General features: G+C 42.3%; 1 protein-coding gene and 1 non-coding gene across 2 annotated transcripts in view; one reads left to right on the forward strand and one right to left on the reverse strand.

The window, feature by feature from the left end:
- LOC114880716 overlaps nucleotides 1-24,588 on the reverse strand; it is a 46,364-nt gene extending 21,776 nt beyond the window's left edge. The window contains exons 1-2 of the mRNA XM_029197016.2: nucleotides 24,168-24,588; nucleotides 21,306-21,748 (exon numbers count right to left, since the gene is read on the reverse strand). Coding sequence (XP_029052849.1) covers nucleotides 21,306-21,557 — 252 coding nt within the window. The 5' untranslated portion in view covers nucleotides 21,558-21,748; nucleotides 24,168-24,588. The remainder of the gene's footprint in view (nucleotides 1-21,305; nucleotides 21,749-24,167) is intronic.
- Nucleotides 6,298-6,370, forward strand: Trnav-aac. Its single transcript has one exon. It is a non-coding gene; the product is annotated as a tRNA-Val (tRNA).
- Nucleotides 24,589-27,269: the final 2,681 nt, after the last annotated feature.

Genomic DNA, 27,269 nt, shown 5'->3' on the forward strand with positions numbered 1-27,269 from the left:
ATGTAATAATATAACCGCTACAACTTACTTCCAATCATTTCACCCTTTCTTACCCTTATCCTTTATGAAGAAATCCTTCCGTGAAAAACACATTTCAAAGGCAATTGAACGAAAATATAAAAAGTTGTATAGAAACGCATCGTTTCGTGCATCGAGTTACCTAATTAACATACGCTTTGCAATCAGTTTAATTAAAACACCACTCGAATGCACTTTTATGCGAAAGTAATCAACGACACGTCGCTCTACATCGATCTCTGGCCACTTTAACTAATTTCCTCTCTACCGCAAGATTCGCGAATGCCAAAATTCCATCTCTTTCGCTGATTAAATAATTAAATCCTGTTTGAAGGCCGCAATGAAAACTGTTCTGTCTAGCGAGGCGCGGTATAATTGCAATTATTCAAAATTCTTATCGTTTCTTATCAACAATCTCGCGACGAGAGTCAAACGAGAGAGCGGAATCGCGTACACGGAGACGACTAATCAGAATAATAAGTCATTCCTGCCGTGTAAACAGGTAATACTTTCGTTGATATCGGCGCGAGCTCGCACGAAAAGCTTACCGGCGATCACGCGATTCATCGATACATTAACGTTTATTTGACTGGCGGCGGTTCGTTGATAGCCATTCGTGTCGTACTTAGTCGGAAAAACAGGGAAATCGTTTTTGTTTCTTGGAAGCAAATGAGATTCGAATTCGATACTTACAAGAGACTATTAAAAAGCTGGCGACAAAAGATAGTCAGACGATGATCGAAGCGTCCTCTCAACGCTCTCGAGTCCTCGTAAGAAGAGATATATATCAAGTTGCGTTAAATAGCCGCGATATTAACGGGAGCGAGATGAAAGCGCAAGAGGATTACGCGTATTGTGCGCGATGTCAGAGATAAATGACAACGAATGCTCGGCACGTGTCGAGGATTATAATGGGTCTGCGTTTGGCGTCCATATAGACTATGGACGACTTCGTTCGCCTGGATATTTCGAAAAAACAACGATGTTATAATAAAATCGTACCGATAGAAGTCTTCGTTTATTCGTTAAACTTTAGAGTTCGTCGAACATTTGAAGCATCAGCGAAGGTTCATTGGGAAATGCAACGAGGTTCACGAGTTCGGTCGAGCGGTGAAGTAAAATTAGGAGAGATAGGAGGCAAAGGTGGGTCACGGGCCATGGGAAGACGAGGCGAAACGGGTTAATTAAAATCTGCCTGAAAATTCCGATGATAAATTCGTGCTTTGCCGACCGTATGGCCAAAAGAGGAGGACTCGGATATAAATTTCGATTTAACGGACGCGGCTCGGCCCGGCTTTAATAACGGTCGAGTCGTGGCTGCAACTTTCGTAATTACTCCAACTGGACTAGCAAAGCTTCTTCGTTCTTCTTACGAGAAGAATGGGACAACGCGAAGCTATATCTCACGATATTCCGTTTCGCCAACTTCGCTCCGGTAGGAATACCCTCGCGTAAACGATTCGTCGAGTGGTTTGATCGAATAGCAAAATAACTCCAGTCTCCTCCCATCGCTATGGTGGAGTAAATTTCGCTAGTTACCGAAAACTAGTTCGCCGCTTAAGAATCCGAATGGAGTCGAGGGAAATTGAACAGTATCGGATTGATACGCGTGTTCCGTCGATTCGGTTCAATGAAGATCGAAGTGCACGCATTATGCGAGCCGATCAGTCGGCACCATAGGTGAAATTGCAATGAACGGTGAATGCGCGTCGCATTATCGCGAGAGATCGAGGCGAAAACGGAAATGCGATTATTGACGTGCCGGCAGGCACTCGAGGAAAATGATTGTTCGACGATAAAGTGGGGGCAGAGGAGAAGAGGACAATGATAATTCCGCTGGACCAGCGGTGACTGGCAGCGAATAAAACGAATGCTTGACAGAATCGCCTCTAGCCTGCCTTCATGACCGCCATTATGCTCCTGTCGATTCAGTGGAAATTAATGGCAACGACGATAATTGCCTCGATAAACGTAGCCAGATCGCGATGAAATCGTCCCTCGCCACTCCAACACTCTTGTACGTCGACGAGAAAAGAGCAGATCTGTTTACAATCAGATTTTACGAAAGAAAACTGTTGAAAGGGGAAAAAAATACGTTTTTCTCGTCATCTAACTTATTCATTAACGTCTCTACCGTTTCGTAACAAATCGGTGGAAACGCGCGATGCATTATTGAAATACAGTCATATCGGAAATTTTCGATGCTCGCGAGGTAATTCAAAAGCAAGGGAACACTGCTTTCGTTTCAACGATTATTCAACAGAGCGTACGACCTGGCAAGTTTTTGTATTTCGGTCACGTAACCGTCCGCCATTATTAACGAGAACCGTTCGCGAACGCGTGTAATAACGCTGCAATCGATCGTGAATTTGTTATTTTATTAATGCGTATTTATTCCACTCGATCGAGAATATCAATTATGTTCTCAAATATTTGTCCTGCTTTGCATTATTATTCAAATTTTCCCGAGGGCCGAGGGAACGCGTTAAAAAATTTACTACGAAATCGTCCTCCCTCGCGTTCCTGGCGAATGATAAATGCTGTTATCGAGGAAAATTTTGTTCCGCGTGGAACCTGGCACGGGTAAATATTTGCGAATAAAAGTAGAGTAAGGACGATGGTCGAAGCTTGCCTTAAAATTGGTAACGCATTCAGCGATTCGTTGAATCTATCCGACTGCACAGTGCGTCTCAAAAATTACATTTCACGTCGAAAATACGAGTGAAAAGTTGGATAGGGAACTAGCGAATACTCAAGGGTTGTATACTCGCGAATGAATAAAGTTATGGGTTTCAAATGTTGACTATTCAAACAGTGACAGCGGATGCATCTTTAAACTTCGATCTTTGCTCCTTGCTGGCTTAATCAAATTCCCATAAGCTTCGCGTTTACACAACAACACCTATTTAAGTACTATTAAATTGAATTTAATTTAAGGTCAGTTCTGCTCAATGAGGAATTAAATAGCTGCAGTATTTTGACTGTACAAAGGTAGCATAATCATTTGTCTTTCAATTGAGAGCTAGACTGAATGAATTAATGAAATATAAACTGTCTCAGTTATATAAAATGAATTTGAATTTTAAGTTAATTTGAGAGATGATAAGACCCTATTACTAATTTATAAAAAAATTATTATTATATTTAATTGGGAGGATTTTTAAATATAATTAACTTTATCATTTTTAAATATTGATGGATAGAATAAAATTGAAACATTTTGTATAATGAAAGAATAAATTACCTTATGGATAACAGCGTTTGCCCCGAAGCGAAGATTCTATCATCAACCTAAAATCTCAACGCGAAAGTAATTTTGTCATCAAGATTTTCCTTCGTTGCATGTTCGAAAAACACTATTCATACAAGTACAGGTAAGAGGACTGGTTGAAATAGGAAATTACAACAATCGATCGACTTCTTTTCCCATCTGATCGTTGTTTATAACTTGAATTTTTCTCGATAAAGACTAACTACAAGAAAAGTTTCAGCAGGTCACGTTGAGATCGATAAGTGCCAACCGATGTAGATGCATCTGACGTATGCACCAGATGACGAGTTTCTCGCGTCACCACGTTCTCTTCAATTTCCCATCTCGAAAACCCTTTTTCTCGCGTTCGCGTTGCTATTTCTCGCGCCTTTTCGACGCCGATAAACCTTCGAAATCGATTGCCTCGCTTCTCTCTTTGTCCTTCCAGACGTTCGCGTTTCAGCAAAAATGCGATTAATAAAAATATGAAGCACAGAAACTTTGAAATTCTAGATCTAAGTCGTCGCGATGCTCGCACATCTATTTCTGTCCAACTCTGACCCAATTCCTTTTCAACTGCTTCTTTCTCTCATAGACGTCAGAATATTAAACGAAACACGACTGCATTCGTTCACTGTTGACCGAAATTCCGTCTTGACCTTAGACCATCTTGGCTTGGCCATCGAAGATATTCACGTTGCAATTTGTGAAATGAATCGTTTGTAAGAAATAATTGGTTAAGCGGAAGAACGTAAAGGGTTGCGCGAACGCGATCGATTCAACGAAAGGACGGAAATTTCTCAGCGTACAACAAATTCATTAGCGAAAGTGGCGCGTACGGATTAATTAATTAAGCAAAGCTGGTCGCATTGACCCCCGCGTACGTCCCGTTACCGCAACGTTGCGTTAATCAATATTTTAATGCAGCTACGAGGAAACGGTGGCCGCAAATATGCGCCCACGTTTTAATGCATCGTTAGCGAAAGAGAATTATGTTGTAACCGAAGTCGATTCGTGCTGTAAATTTCCTGTTGATTGTTCGCTAAACTGGTTTCATCTTTCTTCAATGGTGAAACGATGAGACCGTGTTACAAGACGATACGTAGCTTCCTTCATCGAAAACGTTCTCGATAAGAAAGCAGGTCCGAAGAGACCGAGATTGCTTATCGTTGACCCGGTCTTAATATATCGCAAAGATTGCGCCATGATTGTGCAATCGATCAGACTTAATTGCCCTCGCGTCTACTCAAAAAAAGCGTAATCGATAAGAGATTAAACGAACGGAAATAATTGGTAAATTTATTCGACAATTATTCATCGAATAAGCCCAAGCTTAAAAACGCGCTTCCACTGGTACTGGCCAGACAGAACGATAAATTCTACAGTAGATAATAAATTTTCAAGAGTGCCAGCTTTCTCTATCTCGGTGTCCTGACCGGGCCACTGTCATTTTTCAAAGTTCCTCGTCTCGCCTGTCACCTGCCAGCCACTCCCAGGGGAACGTAACCGATCTTTATATAACAACCTTCCTGCTCTATAATTATAATCGTTTGATTGAGATACGACAGGAATTCATGGAGCAACCGTTCGTTGACCAACATTCTTCGGGGAGCACCGATTCGTAAAAGCCCTTTCAACGACAAAAGTCATCGTAGCCCTCGAGCTACGAGTTTCTAGCCTCGAAACAAACTCCGTTCGATCGAATCCGACCGTCAGCCAATCCGTGAGCACGACTCGCGACGATAAGATGGAACTTTAGATTAAACCGTGAATATTTAAAGGCAAACAAGGGAAACTCGAGGGGCAGGTACACACACAAACACATACACGCACGTCTGTGTATCCAGGCGCGAACGACGTTTGAAGGGTTGGCGAACGCGAGCAGACCATTCTGCAACGACAGAACGATGGATTATGCAGGTTTGTTTTACGGATTAACAGGATCACGACGTTTGCATTTATCTACGTTACGAAACTCATCGAGAGTCGAGCAGACTACTGTCGAGGAAAAAGTACGAGCTACGTAACGTCGATGGGATTCAAGAATGTCGAACCATCCTCATCGACACCTGCACAAATCGACCATTCCAAAGTGTCCAGTCCGAACATCCTTTAAAACCCTTCTCCAATATTTATATATCCGGACCTTTCTTTCCCAAATCTTTAACTACCAGGACCTTTTTCCTAATCTTCCCTACAAGGCCCTTTTCGATATTAATGTTTCCAGCATCAGGCTCTCATTAAGAAAATCCTCACACTACGTCACTCTCTATCCTTTTACCCAGGAAACTTGCCATATAAAAAGGGAACTCAAAGGAGACACAGGCAATTCTCCTCGTAACGTCAAACTTGCATATACGTATTTTCTAAGTTCGTATAGATTGTTATAAGAATAAACTGAATTTAAAAAAAAAGGAACTAAATTCGTTTCGAGTGGCTCCGACGACAAGAAGAAATGGAGCAACGTTCTAGTGTCGATTACATCAACGAGATCGAGATCATAGAAATACGGACGGCACTTGACACGACTTGTTTCGCTCTACATACTATGTTTCCCGTTCGAAATTAGATATTATCCGGCGCGTGTGTGTCAGGATTGTTGCGTACGCGGTTGCACACGCGCGTGCATTATTGCGCAGTCGTGTGTGTTATTGCACTTTATCAGATACGGAAACGTCGCTCGTGACATTTCAATTTCATGCGACATAAAATACCCCCGCGATCGCGTATACTGTTTACGCGTCTCTGATAAACGCACTCTCCCACACTCCTCCACTTTCTTTATTTCTTTCTGTATCATTATGTTCTTACTGTACCGGGTAACACGTTTAAAGAATAAAAATGGATTATTTCTACTTTTTCGTTGAATTATTTCTACGTTTCTGCATTGGAAGAAATATGAATCGAAAGCTTCGATTCAGGTTTCTTTTCTTACGTATAACGTTGCGTAAGGTACTCGTTCACTTACGTAAGTGAAAACTAGCGAATTGAACGAGCTGCGAGAAAAGAAAGGGTTCAACTTCCAAGCAGTTTCCGTGGTGTAGTGGTTATCACATCCGCCTAACACGCGGAAGGTCCCCGGTTCGATCCCGGGCGGAAACATTTTTTTCTTTTTCCTAATCTTGATATTTTATCCTATAGAAATAATGACTTGATTTAACGCGTTTCTAAACGAGAACATCCAAATGAGATAACGAGAAGCGTACAATAACGAGGCGAGAGAATCTCGTAAGCGGCATGCTAGTCGATTAACCGTAAACTAGTGATCATGGTGTGCGAAAGTGCATGCATTATGCAGCAGCCTCGTGTAACGATCGTGTAAACCGGACCGGAGAGTATGCGAGAGAGGTATCGGGCCTGCTTGCCGTGAAACTTTGATCCAGCTTTCGAGGGCCGTGTTGGATCGTGTCCTATCTCGATCGCTAGAGATCAGCCGATCGAAGTTAGACGGGCATGCCTGGAATTGCGAGCGCGATATTTTACGTTTTAAGCTTTAAATATTTCAACTGACACCGATTGCGATTCACTTCGATCGAAGATATCAAAGAAACACGCGAGGAAAAAACGTACTCGCCTCGTGTTACGATAAGATCTTGATTATTCCTGACACGTTCCATGGAAGTCGAGGATTTAATTTTGAAGATACAACTAGGTATTACACTTATTACGAGGTGGCGGAGCCATTTCTATCGTGGGGGCAGAGGATTAAAATTCTTTCCTTTTAGAACGGCAACAACGTAACGAGAACGAAAGAGGATTTCTCTGACGCGGAGTCACGGAGCAAGGCGGAAAATCCGAGAAACCGATGAACTTGGAAAATGTACGAGGAAGGATTGACCAAGACGGGGAGATAAAGGGGTGAGACGAGGCGAGTCGCTGTCGAACCATGAACAGACGTCTTCGTTGTACAGCTTTCGAACCCGCAACTTCTAATACCCTGACTGAAGATAGAAAAATGCGGCATACTCCTCGTCGCCACCCCGTCCTCTGCAACTTCTTTTCCTTTATTTCGCACCACCTACCTGCCAGCCTGCTTTATGACCGCCCCGTTACCTCTTTTACCCCCTGGCTCGAGTCGTCTTTCTTATTCGCAGCGACGCGCTTTTGTCGTCGCCCGTGCATCGCCCACAATGCGTCGCTGCGGAATAAGAAAGGCTGCACACGATGCTCTTTTTTCCTGTGCTAGACACAGCAACGGTGTCGACGAATTAATGCAATAATTACGACGGAACAGACTGGCCATTGTATTTCTCTAAGTCTCTGCTTTTTTCCCCGACCCCTCCCTGGGTCTATTTTCTCCTCGTTCAAATAAATGCTTTCGTTCGTTGTGCCTTCAGGTATTTATGCACGCGGAAGTTGAAATTTTCACACGTTGAATACCGTGGGAGCCACCGGTGGCTGACACCTCGAATTCTATACAACTGGGAGAAAAAGGAGCAGTTTGTTGAACTTCGATATTCGATATTCACGAGCTTCGTTTTATCGAGACGTGAGAGAGAGAGAATATTACGGGAAATGGACTAAACGATTGAGAAAGGCGTTAATTACTGTCGCTCGATCAGTAAAGGCATTCGTAGCTCAGCCCAAGTAGATTTCATCGTTTTAAGTCAGACGTTCCAACGATCCTTCTTCTCTATCTCCTTTAAGAGTAGCGATTACTTTGCTGTATCTTTCATAGATCATCTACTTATCGTCCGTTCTCGATCTCGAGCTAATCCGTTCCGATTCACTACCCTTCTCGGGAAAAAAATTCACGCAAGAAACGCCACGAACGTGGAATACGAACGTAGCGAGTTTCCCTTCCAACCCCTTTCGCCGTCAAATCTTCCCGAAGGAACTCACGGTTTTATATTCTAAAGGCTGGATCTTCATTTTTTGGACACCCTTGACACGTTGATTTACATTTTTAAAATAAGTTTTATATATTAAAGCTTCAATCGCGCAAGGGTTAAAGGGATAAAAAGTGGTAAAACAGCTATATACTTAAAACCCATTGTTTCCTCGACGCAAACTCTGAAAATTTTACAAAATTTTGATGACCTCTCGGTTACGAGGTGTCGTTACTTTAGCGCTGCAATGTTATAGAACCATAAGAAGCCTGGTAATAAAGGCACCCTATCAGCAAGAAACACTGCAGTCATTGACCTAGAGAGCTTGACCTACCATTGCAACCCTGAAATAAAGCCACCTCGTAACTGTGCACCTTCAAAATTCCACAAAAATTTTAACAATTTATTCCGAGAGAACCGCTGACTTCCGGCACATGGTCTCTTAAGAACCTTTTTTATCCTCTGTTAACGGGGACTTTAATTAATTTTGCGGCTAGAAGTTATGGCCAATACTTTCTGAACAACCCGAATGCCTGTATTCTTCATTTTTTTGTTAACGGAAACAGAAAAAAGCAGAATGTTTCAATGCAGTTCGAGTAGCCAAAGCGAAACGAAAATTAAGCGCGAACAAGCAGGAACGCAAATAGTTGCTGTTAAAATTTAAAGCAACTCCTCGTCTTCTGCGAAGAGTTCGTCGAGGTCGTCCTCAAGCATATTTGTCTTCCGCTTGGTCGAGGGTGGGGAAAGCAAAGCGTCGAGGACTTGCCGGAGATCTTGCTTTTTCTGCTTTTCGAGCATGTTACACGTTCCTGCCGTCGCTGTACATCATCGGTCTCGAGCACCTCGCGTTTCTCAATGAAACGCAAATGTTACGAGGGAAAAATGTACACCGACGCACGGAGAATTCTTCGACTGAATCTTCTTTAATTACCTACTTCGTTTTCTTTTACCGTGATACTTTCGAGAGTGACTTTGCCGCCGCCATAATTACTCTAAGCGTATTTCCACCTCTCGAGCTGGCACCTCAAAGCGACACGAGGAGAAAAACGCGAAACGACGAAAGATAATCAAGCGATTTTATAGACAATGAGTTTTCAACGGGTGTAATAAATTTCACGCGATATAAAGTGGATTAAAGCACTGCAAACCGACGGAGGTTCGGAGAAATAAACGAGACTCTTTCGAAAAATATAATAATTCGAGAAACGACAACGTAAAACGAAAAGAGCGAATCTGCTGCCCGACGGGATGGTCTTCTTTTAACGAGCAGAGCGTCGTAAAACGACGCTATATCTTTATTCCAGCCTACTGTGCCGAAGAGACGACGACGAGGAGAGCTTCCAGCCGAGTGGAAATTGCGATAGCACGGATTTCCTCAGCTCTCTGTTACTTCTGACCCGAACAAGCTTATAAAAACTTCGAGCGATAAACAGGAGATCATGACAGAAAATTGTCTTTATGAAAATCTGTTGCCTGTAGCCATTCAGAGTTTGCGTACTCTTAAATAAGTTAATAATTCAATTAAATTAATAATAACTTAAGTTAATAATTAATTGAAATAAGATTAAATTTGTAAAAATGTGTGAAGAACGTTGGACAGATTTGATTAATAGCTGGACGATTACGGGAGAAACGAGGTAGAGATTCAGTTGGTCTGACCATACCGTGACCGCGACCACTTCTGGCAGTAGTATCGCTCGAGCGCAATACCATCAAAGCCGAAACAGCAGAGTGGACCGGCATCCGGCATTTCGTGCCGGTTAAATTGCCTACGAATCGCGCGACGATTTGCACGACCGTCTGCAATTTGTACGGGTATAGGCTCCGTGACCGCCATAATCCTCGAAATATCTAATCCACGTTCGGTAATCACGAGTTCATCGACCGCGATAGCACTTTCCAATTATACCGCGTGCCACCGACAATGCGGCTCCAGTCGATAGGAAATTAATTTATCGACCAACCCTCGTGTTCTTCCAATACTACAACCGACGCTCTCGACACTTTCGGTATCGATGTTTCGAGATCATTAATAAAGCTTTTGCCCCTTTTCAAGGAAATTACTTGCAAATCATCGTGAAACGGCAAGAAACGCGGCTAAAAGTTTGACGGAAAAATTAACTAGCTCGCGAGAGAATTAATCCGCCATATCGGATCTAAGATAACGGGCTAACTCGAGAAGGAAAAAAAAAAGAATTTTCTTTTCTATGATTGATTATCCTAGGCGAGAACGGAAAATGACTGGACGGTGTTCGAACAAGCGCGATCACGAGACTGTGAACCACTTTGACCGTTGCGTGATACCGGCCACTTTGCTTCTCTTTAACGCGCCGCTATTCGCTCCTCGTATTTTCCATTCGTTTTCAACGCGATTACGACAAAGCGTTGTCCACTTTATCGGGTATACAGAGAAGCTGGGATTAACCGGCGTCGATTACGGCTCGTTGTTCATCGCGAAAAATGCATCGAATGGTATTGGAGGAAAAAATTGAATAGCTACCTTTGATCATTGGTATGCGAAATAAATAATTTACTCGTGGAATCGGTGGATGGAAAAAGATGGAATTCTTGTGAGGCCGAATCTTGTGGCGCGTTATCCTCTATAAACCGTCGGAACAGGGAAACACGGGTCTGAAACGATTTGCTCGTTTAGCAGGGTGAAATCGAATCAACGTCAGTACGCATCCATATATCGTGATGGCATCCAACGAACGGTAGGCAGGTAGTCGAGGGAAGGGAACTCGGTTTGTCTCGTCGCATGGGCCGCATAAATGTGCAGCGATGCACGCGAGAGAAACTCCACGCCTCGCGTATCGACACACCGACGCGCTTCACGGGTTAAATGAATTTTGGATTTCGCCCGCGTCACGCGTTCCAGTTGTTTATCATATATGTGTATGCATCTATATGTACACAGGCATATGTGTACCACTGCCGGCGTATTTACCGTGTATGCACTACGCACTGCCAGCCTACAGATTGCATCGACTTCGCGCAACCCCCTCCTCATATTTTATCCAAACACCCGAATAGAGAACGGATCGTTATCTTTCTATTGATCTATATTTCACCGGTGGTTCGCTTGCAAATTTCGCGTTTCGTTTTTAAAAGAATTTTCTTGCGTATTCGCGAGGAAATAAAGGAGCGTATAAGGTTCTAGCTTCGAAAGGGTCGATGCTCTTTTTCTTGAAATTTATCGAAAAACCATAAATATCAGCCGAGAAGGCACCGAACGACTAGGGCAATCGCGAATTGCGATTCCAGGCCAGGGTAGCTGGCACACGGAGAGATGGACGCGCGTGAAATGGATCATTAAACGGGCACATCGGGATTAAAATCGGGACGGAAAGGGAAACGATGGATATCTATGTCAGGCGACGTATTTCAACGTGGTGCATTGCAGAGAACGGACACAACAACCGGTGCACAAGCCTTATCGGCTAGCCTTGTCCACCCAGTTACCATTACCGATGGCAGAGGTAGCATTGTGGATTATTTGTTGCCGACAGTGAATTCATCAAGCTCGTTGCACCCCTGCGACCAATTCGTTTGCATGGCCCATTTGTGACACTCCCTCATCCCACCCACCCACCCACCCACCCTATCGATATACGCATCGATAAGATCGCCTTTCGCCAAAAGTGAAAAACTCAATTTATCCATCCAGTGAACAGTCGGTGATAAATTATTTACGAATCGGTGGACTGTCAATGTCGACGCTTAATTATTTAACCGTGATATTGTCAAAGCGTTTACAGTCCAGACGAGATGCGCGATTTTATACGTGGACGTAAAATAACGGGGTAGAAAAGAACGCGACGGTAGCCGGATGTATCTCTGTCTTTGGTGTATAAATCCCTCAGCGACCCATAAACGACTAACACCTCGTTCATCATGCGCGTTTCCTACCACCGCTTTCCCTATTCCCGGTGCAAGATATCAAACGACGCGAGACAAACTAAATAAACACGCGGAGCAATCTTTTTAAATAATGCTTCTTTTCTAATTAGCTGAAACAGCTATGCTAAATGCTTTGTTCGATTACCAAGTTAATTAACGGTAAGGTGGCCACTCCTACGCTCGATCTTATCGTGACGTTAAATTACATTTTTATCGTGGCAGCGTAATTTGTTCTCGCGGCCGTACGAAACTATGTCCCAGCTCCACGGAGCAGAAATGAAAATAAGGACCAACGGTCACGATTGGAAATAAGAAACGTACCGTGGTGTTAAGCAATACGAATCACACGTTCGTGTTCTTTCTGTTGTCCCTTATACTAGATTATTTAGGAACAATAGAAGACGCGATAAAAAAAAAGGGAGAGGAGAAAAGTATTGCGTTAGTCTCGTCCCTGCGGTGGTCGTACGATATATGTATGCGAGCATACGACGCCACCATAAATCGCGGAACATCCGTAAATGCCATCCCACTTCATTTTTCATGCCTTCCCTTGTCTCCGGGGATGCACGCTTCGCAAATGGACGAGCCAATGTTCTCGTCGTGGAATTGGTAAAGTATATTCGTACGTTCTACGAAGATTACGTACGCAGCTAATGATAACTTCTATATTCGAACACGTAGCACGAGTTTTAAAGAATTTTCTACCTGAATTTATATCGCCAAGTGGTCTTTGCCGTGGAGTTTTACCTTCTTATAAAATATTCCATTCCATTTCGCGTAACGACACCCGACTCTGTTTATAGACAAACTGAACACCCCGACACAATGAGAAAACGTAAACGAAAGCTATCAAATTCCACCCCTTAAGACGCTTAACCGAGGAAACTAGCCTTCTGCGAGGGAACCCCTCTTCTCTCGAACCGGCTCGGAATAATTCAGGAAATCGTGCGGTTTCACGGTGTCTTTGAGCCGAGGGTGACGAGAAAAAGGCATCATCCTCGCCAAGGGGTTGGTTCATGGGCAAAAGGCACGGACTCGAATTAGAAGAGTAAAACGTGTATACGGGGTAGGCGAACAGATGCGTCTGTGTCTGTACGTGTGTGTGAAATTTCCATGCATAATTGAGGCCTGCTTCGTTACGAAGCTGCCTCTACCACCTAGCCTGTTGATCGCGCCACGATTCCCTCTCGCATTCGCCCTACTAATTAGTATTTGAAATAATGCCCGAGCCTGCGAGCTGCCGGTTGCTGTTTGCAGGCTCAGAATATTCTATTATATATCGTCCAATTATCTCGACTCGTTGACAAGTTTAACTTGTCCTTCGTTAACGCGGCAAAACAAACCCACCGAAATCTCTGCATTTCGATCTCTTTATTCATTTTTATTTCTCATCGATTATCCCTTCCTATGTTTAATCGTCGCGTCATATTTCGGCGTTTATTCTAATTCGAAATTAATTGCAAATTCTTTATCTCGGAACGCGAATCTGAGCGGAGAGAATGTTTCAATTAGCAAAGCGATTGCAACTCGTGGTAGGAGAAATAGAGAGGAAGCAAAACTTTGACGCTTCGTCTGGAAACAGCGTCGTCAAGAGGAAATCGAGATTCGGCGACTGTCACCGACACTGGCGTACATCTGATTATCATTCCGTCGTCTTTATCCTGAATTCCTTTCATAGTTGCTCCCCGTGCAAGAATCTTGGCGCAATTAAGGCGGATGCGAAGCTATGCGCGCCTCTTAAGAAACGACGAGAGCCGAACCAGAAGCGAGAAGGAAAGCGAAGGGAACTCTAGTGTGCGATCGAAATTGCCTACCACCGTGACCGATAACCTCGCGTTATATTCATACGCAGCCGTGCGTGTCGATACCAGACAATTTCGTACACGACACCCGGTAATTAATCACCGTTCACGTTCGTCTTTCATTTCAATGAAACGTTGCGAACCAGCCGCATCAACTGGCCATAGATTATAGATGAAGGAAATTACTGCTACCGTTTATCCAAAATCTGAATAACACACACAGCGAGAGGAATTTGACTACGTGACTTTGTTGATGAAATTAAACACAATTTACGATAGCAGAAAATGAAAACTTGGAAATTTCTTCTCCGTTAAACAGAAAAAGCACAACTTGCGAAATATTAAATGCGAGCAAATAATTAATGGCACAAATTAAATGGTCAGTATTTAAATCCATTTTCAGTCAGTATATAAATCAACTTTCGGTCAATATTTTATTACCAAATGGTCGGTATAAAAATACTAAACAGTCAGTACATAAATAGCGAATGGTCAGTATGAAATTAATTAATTTATATTTATATTTACCATTTATATTTAAATATTGACTATGTAATATTAAATACCGAGCACATTTATTTAAATACTGGCAATTTAGTGTAAATACTGACCAAAGGATCGAAATACTGATACTTAATATTTAAATACCGACAAAAAGGGATTAAAACACTGACCAGTAAAATACAAGCCATAATTAATTAGCGACAGGTATATAGCGGAGAAGAGGGGGAAGTATAGAGGAAAGAGTACATGCACGGTCGTATGCAGTATCTCTGATAATTAATGGTAGTTAACTTGGGTAGTGGGCCAATAGTGTACGTCAGTTGCACCCGTAGAAGCGTCGTTACGAGACCGTTCGACCAATACGAGTAAAGTTTTCCAGCCGTTTCACGAGTTGACCGGATTTTGCAGGGAAAATTTTACGGTGAGTCGACCGTTTCGAAAAGAAGGGTGAGCAGGAAATTTTCACCGGCAAAAAGAAAAGTGCGAGCGTTAACCGACTGGAAAAACCTACGCGCTCCTTTTGACAAAATAAATTATCATCTCCTTTCCGACTTATTCGAGGTTATTAAACTAACGTTTCAAAGAAGTAAGCTTGCGGAAAGTTAACGCGTTGATTTAACGAGATGGCTATTTGGTGATTAATGTTAACACCGCGAGACAGAGAAAGGAAAATAAAGGAATGAAACGGGAAACAATGGAACACGGCAATCAAGGTGATGCGATTTTGAACAGTGTGCTTGATGAAACGTTCCCCCTTTTCATCGCGACGAGCAACGACGATTTGGTTTTTGGTGAAGCTGCTCGTAAGGGCAAAACTGCCAAGCAAACAGCTCGGAATGATGACGCGGTAACCAGGGTTATCCGAATGTTTCACCGCAAACCGAAAACAAACGAACGGAACGAGTTGGCTTGGCAAACAACGAACGTTTCGACGACCGATGATCCAATCTGTCGATTTTTCCGCAACCACGGTCGCCCTCGTGTCAGCGTTGCCCGATAGAAATTCAAGGGTTCGTCACCCCTGCGGTCGTTTCACCGCATTAAATTGTTTGCCGGTTCAAGAGTTGTCACGTGTCGGTTCGAATATTTTTCCTAGCTTATCAAGTATAAAAAAAAGATATATAAAATTCCAAGAGAAACGCGTGACCGTCAAAGTGTTAATGTAAAATTCAGAACGTACCAGCGGAGGCTGGTTATCCTAATTAAAATCTCTAGGCGCCCGTTTCCCCTTAATCAGCTAAATTCCGTCGACTCGCCCTATCTCCACCACCGCAAACTGCTCGAATCCGTGGAACAGCTTTACGAAAGCATAATTGTTTGTTGCTCCCGCTAATTTACCTTCTTACTCTCCTCATTATTCCCTAGAGGATGCGTCCAAGCTTTCCCCGCCATGTTCCTTTGACGTTTCTCGGCATAATTTCTTGTAAGAAGCTAATCTAAAACACGGCACAAGTTCGTTCTCGAGAACGAGGAAATTTCAAGCACGAATTTGTCAATTTAATGTCGCGAATTTCATTAGTTCAATTAAAATACTATATCTCTCAATTGCTCACTTTCTAAGTTTCTATTGTAACTTAAAAATTCCAAGGTTATCACGCAAGTTTCAGCCCGCGAAGCAAGCAATTATTCACACTCCCATGCATACATTTCCATGAACCAGGTAGCTACGTTTTCTATTCGAACGTGGTGTCTTATTTAAATGCAAAGAGAACCTTCCTAATGAGAAAATTAGCCGACCCACGTCTCTACCGAAATTTCGCATAAACGAAACGCCAAGTCGGAAATGAAACAGTATTCGTAATCGTAAAAATCTTTCCTATCGTCAGATATTAAATCTATAAATCAATTGTTAACAAAATAAACGGTTTTTCTATCTTTCCCCGTTTGACGGATGAACTTGCAAAATAGAAAAATTCCCCAAAAAAATCAACCGTGCTTCTCGTATATTTACGGTGTTGCGTTGGTTCAAAACAGCTTTGTGAAATCCAAGAATTAACGAAGCGCAGTGAAATAATTCCGTGCAAAACCCGTGAAATAATTCCACGCGTTCGTCGCAATTGTTCACGCGACCAGCGATTCTTTGGTACGAGGGCACCGTGAACCACGACAAAAGCTAAGCCGCCTGTATTTTTTAACGACGCTGAATTTTACAACAAAATAACGTTTCCTCTTTATTCGCGTGCCGCAAAAGGAAAAACGAACGATGAGATCGTTTTCATGATGGAAAACAAAACAAAGAAGAAAAAGGAAACATACGTTGGAATTCGCGATTTTACTGTATCGTTTACGATTGATAATAAAGGAAATCGTTCGAAGAAACGAACAAAGGAAAAGGAAAGTATTTTCTTGGTTTCCTTGGTCGGAAGAAAGGACTTTCCTTTGGAAAAGGATTTTCTTCGCGAGCGAACCCGGTTCAGGATGAAATTTACGAGCGAACTGTACGCAATCACAGGTCTCGTTCATGACCTTATACAATAGAACCGTGATTGTCTCTTCTGTGACTTCCTATAGATCGCCATTGCACGAAGAAACTTATACGGAAACTTAAAGTGCTCCTTTTTCCAAAAACAAAAGGAGCACGGACGGTTTTTGAAGCGTCGTGACGTACAGGAAGGGATTCGACTACTCCGTCTGACCATTCGCTTACTCCTTTCACTTATCGTTCTGACAACTCTGCGTTGTCCAAGAAAATAGAATTGCTACAGCAAATGCGGGCAAAAATCTCGAAAAATTTTATACTGATATCAAGCTTTACGGTTCAATGAACTGTATTTTCGTTTTTTAAACTAGTTCATCCGTAATTTGTATACGGTGGAACGAGAAGAAACTACCGAGTTCATAACCGAGATCCAGTTAACTGCAAATATATTCAAGCTTTAATCTGTAGCCCGTGACAAGATTAGTCGAGTCTTCTATAATATGCGATCTTTTCTTCTTTTTTCACTGTTTACCACTTCCCAGTATTTTTTAATTTAACTGTCGCCCGCGGCTGCTCGCGCGGATCTAGATGAATACTTTGCATCGATATTAAAATTCTTTCGAAGCGCTTTCAGAGTTCGCTAACTGTAACAGCTTCGCCGCCATCAAAGACATTTTCAGTCTCTTTTCATACTCGAAAAAAGGACGCTAGAGTAGCTATCTGTTCTTTTTCCTTTCAACCGGGAGTTAAGTTAAAAACAGTCCGTAACGGAGCATCGAATTACACAGTACCTAGTGTACTTTGGGACAACCTAGGCTTCCCTTGATTAAAAGTAAGCGTAAAAGGAACGGATCCAACTCACAACTTGCTGTCTTGTGGACAAAAACAAGGTAAAACACAGGCTCGATATCGTGTCAATTAGAGAGGTAATATTACAAAACTAATCCTCTCGGTTCGAATCGGTCAACTGGAAATGGAACAAGGTGTTCCGGTGGTCCTTTGTTTCGTCTCTCCGCTCGACTCGAATGGAACCGATGTTTTCGTACAAATGGAATTTCACTCTCGATCGATCGATCGATCGGAAGTACTGGTAACGAACTAAATAGCCGATTTAACGGGCCGTGTCGTATTCGAGCACGACCGTTCGACCGCTAAAAAACACGCGGAACGTTCTGTATCCTAGCTGAAACATCGCGCCGGACTCGCTCGCAAACGGCCCGCGCTTTTTTCCATGGACGAAACAACACATGGTAATCGAGCAAATGAAAACTCGTCGGGCAAACGAAAGAAACAACAGGAACGGAAACGGGACAGGTTGAGTGGATGTGGGTTCCATTCGATCGCATTCGTCGCACCGTTTCGACGAAAATAAAAAAAAAAAAAAAAAACGAACCCCCGAACAACAGAGAAAAAAAGAAAAAATAAAGGGACAGAGAGAGTAGATGCTGCTGTTTCGCTGCCATTTCCATGGAAATTGAGCACTTCGAGAGTCGGCAACCTCTCGAAACCGGCTTCGAGTTACTCGACAACTCGATTCGCGTTTTACTCGTGACGGGCTAGTTTCAGTCCGAATAAAAGACAAAACAACCGTACAGACACGGACCATTATTAACGCCAAAAAATAACGCGGTTCTCCCTTAATCGATCCCGATGGTTTCGACACGTTTAGAGAATTAAACAACGTAACCATCGAACAGGGTACTTGACCATTTCTCTAAGGACCATTTCACAAAGTTATCGCGTTGCACCTGTTAAACGATAATCTACGGTGTATCATTATTTCATCCCCTAAATGTATAACTGATATCTGGTAAAAGGAAAGGCATCGCAGGAAGATTGGGTTGTTCGTACAAATTTACAAATTGATTGTTCTTCGATATAGAAATGCTTTTCACAGTTTTCAACAGAATTCTATCAATTTCCACCGTGGACGTAAAGTCGAATCGAATGTCCCGTGTTCTACATAGAAGCAATATTGAAAGTATATACCTACATACGCGCGTTCCTTCCATTTAGAGAATGAATGAACATGACTAGCGAATACGAAGAGAAAAAAAAAAAAAACTGAACGATGTAATAAAATTCTATGAAATCCTTTATTCTTCGCACGATCTATCTCTGAAACCTGAAAGGACCAGAGAGATCTTTCAAAGTTCCGGTTCACAGCCACCCTTTATCTTTTCGGTGGAAGAAAACGAAAAGAAGGGAGGATTCTTTTGAAAGTAAGCTTTCAGAAATCCAAAGGCGATTTTACTGCAGTAAGTTCCAGTTAAACTTTCCGGCTCTATTTCAATTAAGGACGAATTCAATGATGTAGATAACGAATATGTTTCAAGAATAGTTTCGAGACCCTGTGTCGTCAACCGTGCGAGAAAAAGATGGACAATTAAAGTATTAAAATAAAGTGGTAGAAGAAGTTAAGACAAATGTGACACGGAATCTATGATCAGATGGAAAAGAAATAAAGATAGAGATTGGATTTAAGAAATACAACATGGTGTATCAGTGGAACGGGCGGAAGGAATTCCAAGACAGGAAGATTACTCTTCGAGGAAACTAGAACGCCGTGTAACGTTATTGCTCCCCCGACTGAAAACATACATTCTTTTTCGAGATATCATCCTCGGGGAACGTCGCTTTCGACGTACCGTTCTCTCTATTTTCAAATAAATGTTTTCGATAGCGATTCTTGGGAATCGATGAGAAAACGAAGAAAAACTTCACGTTGCAAAAGTGATCAGGATACCAAGTCTTGTTTAACCCTTTAACTGCGAGTGCTTTTAGCAGAGCCGATTACATTCTAATTTTAAATTATATTACCTTCTATATTCTATTCTATTTTAAAAGATTTATTTTATTTTATTTATTTTATTTTTATTTTAGTGGTATTTAAGCCACAGCCGCTATTTGATATTAGCAAAAATTAACATGTTGTTTATATACCACACCCGCCTCTGGCTATAATTTTAGTATGTGGTTTATAAACCACACCTGCAGTTAAAGGGTTAATACAGAATGTTTAATGATTCAAAGTGTGTCAAAATATAAGTGTAATGCCGAAAGGGGACTGAATAACCTTTCGAAAGAAATTTCGAGTTGATTAACGAACAGGATTCTAATTAAGCGTCCGTAAGACGGAAGCCGGTTCGTTAGTTACTTTTGAAGTAAGTCGTAGCTTCCGGTCGTCGAATTTACGAATAATATTCGTTCGATGTAAATCTGCAGCACGGTCGAATGCAAAATACCCTTAGCCTTTTCTTTCCCGTTACTTTGAAAACTTTGCTCTTGTTAAAGGAAAAGGGTACAAGACTTACGGCTTGGCGCAGTACTCGTTAAACTGACAAAGAAATATACCAAAGTGTCCCCTTCCAATTTTAATGAAACTTCGTAGATTTATTAGGTAGGTGAAAATAAGCGACACGTATTATTTCATAAAGGTATAACTTAGGGAAGAAGGACCTTCAGACTTTTCTGTTTTACGCAACAAGCTAATAATTCAATGAGTCCAAAGTTGATAAGCAGTTTGTAGAAATTTCCGAGATTTTTACTTCGTTTTAAGATACGATTCGAAGTTTCACGGTTGATTCGAAATATTAACTATGCTTCGAGGTAGCGAAATATTCGAAGCGACGAAAATTACTCGGCCGAGAATCCGACGAATCGATGTAATTTCGCGTAGGCAGAAATCGTTCCTCGACAAAGATATTCCACGGGGTTTAACTCGCGCACCGTTCGCTCGCTAATTGCCTCGTAAATATTCCACTCTGTCTTTTCAGCCGACTTCCACAGCTACGGCGTAAACTTTGAAGTTCGCGTCAGTCGATACTACGATATACGTATATTAATTTCCTATGGAAATCCGACCAAGGCGTCGGCTGAAGCGGCAATAATTTTCAGATTAAAGGGATTCCGTGAAAATTGGTCAAACTAGGATCGAAACGATCATGAAACACCCAAGTAAACCCCTTTACCTTTGCCTTTGACTTTGCCTTTACCTTTACCTTTACCTTTGCCTGTACTCCACTTTGCCGTGTAATCATTTTAATTAATCCAGACGAAGGCGTGATGTTTCATTCGCGTCGAAAGAAAGGAAAAGGCGAAAGGTTTAAGGCTTGATTTATATTATCCGTTCAGACCCGAAGTACAGGGAATTTGCATGTTTTCTAAAGCCAACTGTATTCAGTTTTCTTAACGAACGTTATCGAAACGGACACGCCTAATAATACGGTACACGCGTGGTTTTGCATTTGCAGAAGCAAATCTGGAAGCTTTGGAAATGGTAAAGCGATGATCGCGTTGCGGCTTATCAGAGAGGTAACACGCATTTCGGTAACAACTCTATCGATACCGTCATCTGTCAATGACACTGACGTATGGGGTTGCGTTGTTCCAGGATTATTCGACGTTACATCATTAGGCGGGGTATACTGCTACGCAATTACAAATCCGTTCGCACCCTTACTTAATTTAAACGCGGTTCAGGTGCCTTTTATCGATGTTCGTTGTTTGGGATTAAAAGAACGTTGACAAGCATGAAATTGAAAGCGTAAAAAGATGGTGAAAATCGTATGTGATCGACTCACCGTTCGCCTGAGGACAGTCCTAATGGTCTCGACTTCCTGCCTCGTTGGCCAGCGTGTATAGACGACCCCGCTGAGCAGCAGGACAAAAACGGTGATCCAAATCGTCCATGCCAGGACGTTCCTCGTCCTGGCAAGAAGCTTCTGGGCGGTCCTCGTCGAGATCACTTCTTGCGGTGGTATCTCGAGCTTCTGCGCTTTCCTCAGTATATCCTGCAGCCGTCTCTTAGCCTGTTCCACATCCGGCACCCCCATTTTCTTTATTTTTATCGTGCCTCCACCCCGTTCGTTGATCCGTGGCCTCGAGTTCTGACCTCGCAGGATCGTATCCTCGTCGCTGGCACCCACCACGGTTCAGGCTCAGGATGGAGACATTAAGAGTAGCAAGCTCGTAAAGGCGTTCCGTGCAGGATCATCCTCGTGGAAAACGGCGAACCGTCGATTCCCTGGAAAATTTTACCCTCCCTCAGTTTCCTTCTCTAATTTCCTCTCTATTGTTCTTTCCAACATTTTCATCGGCTACCGATTCCAATTGAATTTCGTACCTCGATTTTCATCGTTACGTTAAGCTGCGATCGATTTTCCAATCGGTTTCTGTTACTACTGTCAGAGGGATAGGTAAAATCAACTTTCTCGCAAGTACAACGCAAGCTGGGTTACCAAAGGTAACTTATAGAATGTTAAAGAACAAACTTTTCGCGTTACAATTGCAACAGTCGTGAATTATTTCGCGTAACAAGCGCGTGTAAAGTTTGCAACGACGCGACGGTTTAAACAACACCGGGTATAAGGGTGTAAGGGAAATAGGTGGAAGTGGAGTAGAGGTTAGCCAAGTGATCTGACGTTAAACGAGTCGGTACTTAATTCCGTTGGAGGAAGTTGCGACCAGAGATCCCCGTGCGTTGCCTCACCCCTTTAATCGATTCTGAAATTATTCCCGGCGCACCGCGGTAATTACCTAATAATTCCGGGATCGATCCACCGACAGGAACGATGCAGCATACAGAAAGAGCACGAAGGGGTAGCGAAGAGAAAGGGGGGAGAGACTCGAACACCCCCTAATTTCTAGCCCCGCGAAAGTTCGACCCACTTTCAAAGCAAGCTTGAATTACAAAAGGTTTGTTCAGACGCGGCTACGTCTCGCTTCGACTAATTATTTTCTCATGGATTCCACATTTTTCTCCCCTTTTTCAAGATGGAACAAAAGTTACTTAATTTACAAATGTGTACGCGCTTACTTGGTCGCCCGGCGTATTTTAATTACAATCAGTTTTTATTCATTTAACAACGTCGCGCAAGCTCGCGTCTCGGCGATAATTAATTTCTCGTATAATTCTCTTAAAATTGCTCTTCGGCTCTCGTACGCGTACGTTTAAATTTCCTTCAAGAAAGTTTCGCCGCCCTTCCCTTCCCGAATTATATTCAAGCATCGAAGCGGGAAGGAAAAAAAATCTTTTGTGAATCTTTCAGAAAAGTTCCCTACCCGACCAACTTCGCAACGAAGAACGTTAAGGGGGAAGAGCAGTTTATCTTCTTGGAGGAACTTTTCTCTTGTATGCCGAGGAAATACCCTTTCGATCAAACCACGCCAACGAACCGCAACACCACGAGAGAAGCGCTCTTCTCCATCAAGATTCTCTTCCCCCTTTCTCCAACTCTCTCGCACCCTCCACTAGAATTATATCTATCTTTATACCATTCTTAATCCGAACGTTCTTCGCGAAACATTTTTCTTCTAGAGATTCATTGCTTCCCCGATGACTGATGAAATGAATTGTGGATTCTTAATGGAAGCATGATAAAAGGGTTATAGTTAACGATGGCTCCTCTCTCATCTGTCTATTCCCAAACCTTTGATACCGTAGAATTTCATATTACTTTGTCGATTCAATCAATCGTAAATTTATGTTCGCGCATCGAGCTTGAAATTAAAGAAAAAGCGATTAAATGTCCGGCTGCAAAAGCATCAAGTATTTGATAATTGACGAAATTTTGAATGATTCTGGTTGTATTAAAAAAACAGCGTAATTGGGGTGCTCGCTACTTTTCAAACGTATTCCTGCAATCAGCCGCGGTACTCAAACGGTTAAGAGCGGGGCTTGAAAGTGTATTCGAGCGATACGAAGTGCGTTACTCCCGCGAAATTATTCGCGACGATACCTCGCCATTGGCGTTCAATCGTTTTTCGAATACGAACAACGTTATCCGAATGGAAAGCCCTCGTGTTGTGCTCGCGTTTGCAATCGTTTAACGTCCACATTGATGCGAAAGCAATCTTCGATCGCATCGACTGAAAAAGAGATTCTGGTTTCGATTTATCCGCGATGAATTTTTTATTTTTTTTTTTTTATTTTTCTTATTACAGCATGTTGCAAAAAATCGCAAAGCATCGAAGCCAGAAATTTGGCCTGTTATCTCAAAGTTAGAGGGGTGCATTAAAGGGTTTATAGTTTCGAGGTCGATGCCGTGGCGTAACAGTCACACAGTTAATCGTGCGTTTACGAGCCGAGCGTAAATAAGTTTCCATACCACCTCGGTTCCCTTCAACGAATAAAGCTACCTTGTGTTCCGCGAAATTTCTACAGAACACGTTCGATGTTTACGCGTTGTAACTCGTTACAAAGTTCGACGGCTAGCCCCGAGCGATTTCTTCCACACCTACACCCAACTGGCTCCGTTGGAACACTAGATATGTATGAGCAGAAGAAGGTGAGGCAAATCACCAAATGTAAACACACCGTGTAAATCCACCCCAATCGAAACAACCTTTTATCGATACTGTTTTCTATCGCAATCGACAGACGTTGAAAACGCGTGACGGTAAAGGAAAGAAGAAAATTAGCAAGAGCACGATTGTTAACTTACGTTTGTCAGATTGTACCCCGATGGTCGTTGGTCCGTCGCGGGGTACGTTGCGTAATTGGTAACGAAACCACCCCCGGGGAACGTAGTCCTGGTTCACGATAGAAGACGTGGGATGTTAAGATACGCTGATCCCTGTCTAGGATGCTGTTCGTCCGAAGGAAACATCAACAGGACCATTTATCCTCCGAGTTGTAGCTCGGGTGCACCGCCTGTCGCAGCGAAACACTTTTGTTGTTTGTAGATGTTAAAAAATAAATACGACTGGTGACACAGTCGACGATCACACTTCACGTAAAAAGAGAAAGATATCACGAAACGTTCGAATGGAGTTTTTTAGGATGATCTCGCGTTGGTATCGATAAATCGCGAGTCGAAATGGTAGAAGGAAAGAAGGTCACGGAAGATACGATCGATCGTCACCCGAGCGAATACGGATAAGAACTGAGCGGCCTCGAAGAGGGTTGCTGTCCTTATAGATATAGGACAGGTAGGTAACGCAAGCGCAGAATATCGTCGCGCATGTACTATTCGCGGTCGTTCCACTGCGCTTTCACGCTGCGGACAGAGAGCAGAGCTGGATCCGACGGAAGAAAAGCTTTAAAGATCGAAGCTGATTGGTCGATCGTGACAGGAAGCGAGGTAGACGAGGACGGAAAGTCGGTCGTTCGGTCAGAAAGCGACAGTGGGTAAGGCGTACGAAACGGCTAAATGCCCAGGGAGCCCCGCAACATCCTGGGCCATTCGTGGATTATCAACGGCGCCGGATGAAAAAGTAATTTACAGACGGTCGTTTAATTTCGATCGCGCCACCCTTCCGCACGTTTTATGCCTGGTCACGTTCGACCCTCTGTTTGTCGATGTTTATCTAACCAGAGAAATTTTTATACCGTCACGCGTCACGATAATATTGCGCTTTATACCCGTAAGTGGATGAACGATACGAATGCGAGATACCGTTCCAGAATTATTTATCTCGACTATACGTATTTCATTTATCACGGAGGAATTGAAATTCGTATAACAATACCAGTGTTGTTTTTCACTTCATTTTCTATTTTTCGCGTTAATTAATCAGCGTTATTGACACGGTATCCGTTTTAAAATAAACGCACTCTGTTTTAATGATGTTTTACAGCGAACGTAAAGTTATTTTTTTTTTTTCAAAACCTAATCACTGTGTTACACGAAGGTTAATTATACTTCGTGTAACTTTAGTGGTAGAAAATTCAAGTGGGTGTAAAAAGTTGAAACGTAAAGTTTTACGGCGAACGTCTTTCTTAGACATGCTCGAACAATTTCGCTGTTCATCCAACTACGGTAACGAGAACAAGAAGACAGCTTTCGATGGCTATCATTTTCAGTACCTATACTTTCCTCCCTTTGATTCGCGCATTACCGGAACCTGTTGCGAAACATTTAAATCTTCGAGCCCCATTCTTGGATAAAGAAATCGATATCTATTTACTAATTGCTTCTACACTATTTAACAGCAGTTCGAATTTCGCCGTTTAACGATTCGTTTATTTCACTACTTTCCCTCGTAATTTTGATGAATAATTACGGGAATTTTCTCAGAATTATCAGTGACAGATTTAATTCACGAACGAACGACACACATAAAATGCTCCCGATGGTCACGCGTCGTTTTCACCTGTTTTCATTTCCTCTAACGTTTATTCGCTCCTCGAGGAGCTTGACAGGAAATCGATGAGAGTTAATAAGATTAAAAGACTTGGCGCTCGAAGCGAAGAAAAGCAATTAGCTCGTAGAATTTAAGGGAGCGTCGATGGCATCGATAATAAACGATGCAAATATTTTTTCAATCAAGAACTTCGTCATCCAAGTATTCTTTTTCTTTTCTCCGTGTTATTATTAAAATTTACGCGCTTAACGAAGAGGTATAGAAATTAAATCAAAGGAGGAAAGTGTGATAATAAAAAATGTTACGCGAAGGATAAAGAACAGGCGAAAGACAAACTTGTCGAAAGAAGTGGCAGCGTGAAAGTTAATTTTCGTTCTCGTCAAGAATTTACGTTCGCGGCACCGCTTCGCCAAGTCGTTAACCGGGTGTCGTTATCGTTCCTTCCGGTTCACACTGTGGCTGCAATTATTTTTCTTTGGTCCGTTGAAGAGAGACAATCACAGGGATAAGTCGAGAAAATCAAGCAAGATGAAAATGGTTTCTCATAGAAATAACGCGATGCGTTAAATTAATGTCGAGCGCTTTAATGTTCGCAATCGACCGTGAAGATAACGAGATAGTTAATTAATTTCAAATTTTCCGTCCTGGAAATTTTAAATGTCACTCGACAAAGAGACGAAAGGCGAAAAGCGAAAGGAGAGCATAAAGCAAACAGACACAGAGGATCAGATAATTTCATCGGTATAAACGCGTTTTGAAAGCTTTTGTTTTCCGCGCGAAAACGAGAACTCGAATATTCAGATCGGAATAATGAGACGCAAAATGAATACGCGCACAGGACGATATTGGGTTATTATCTATCAAATGGTAGATTTCGAAGCGTATCGAGTCTGACACGATTCGATCACATAAAAATACAAAGGAATCATTGGCCAGTGAAGCAAGATAAACGCGCAGTTAATTAACATGCAAAATTCTACGGGCCTGAAAGTAGCTTTCCCAGCGTAGATTAATACGTCCGCTTTAGAAAAAAGAAAATTAGATAACGAATAGGAAAGCGTAGCGAAAAGAACACGGACGGCACGAATACGACGCTGGTTATATCGTAGAATTTACAAAGACCCAGAGATCGCCATTCGAGATTCGCGTTAATGGGAAGCATTAATGGAACAAAGAGGATTTTTCAAATAAAATTTAAGCAAGGTACGAACGGTGAACTTATTCGATAACATCGAGACAGTTTTATTTCGAGGAGAGCAAATGGAAATTTTTAATGATTAGAAAAGGAAGAAAGGAAAATTGAGAATAAGGGGAAAAAGTAATTTTTCGATGTGATATCTTGTCGAAAAACGAAAGTATAATGAAATACGTGAGGTGGTATCGAATTTTCAATGGATAAGAAGAAGAAAAAAAGAAAAGGCTCCCGTATTGGACAAGACATAAGAGTAAAAGGTACAAGG

Source organism: Osmia bicornis, chromosome 12, assembly GCF_907164935.1.
Source record: "Osmia bicornis bicornis chromosome 12, iOsmBic2.1, whole genome shotgun sequence".
NCBI classification, from domain to species: domain Eukaryota; kingdom Metazoa; phylum Arthropoda; class Insecta; order Hymenoptera; family Megachilidae; genus Osmia; species Osmia bicornis.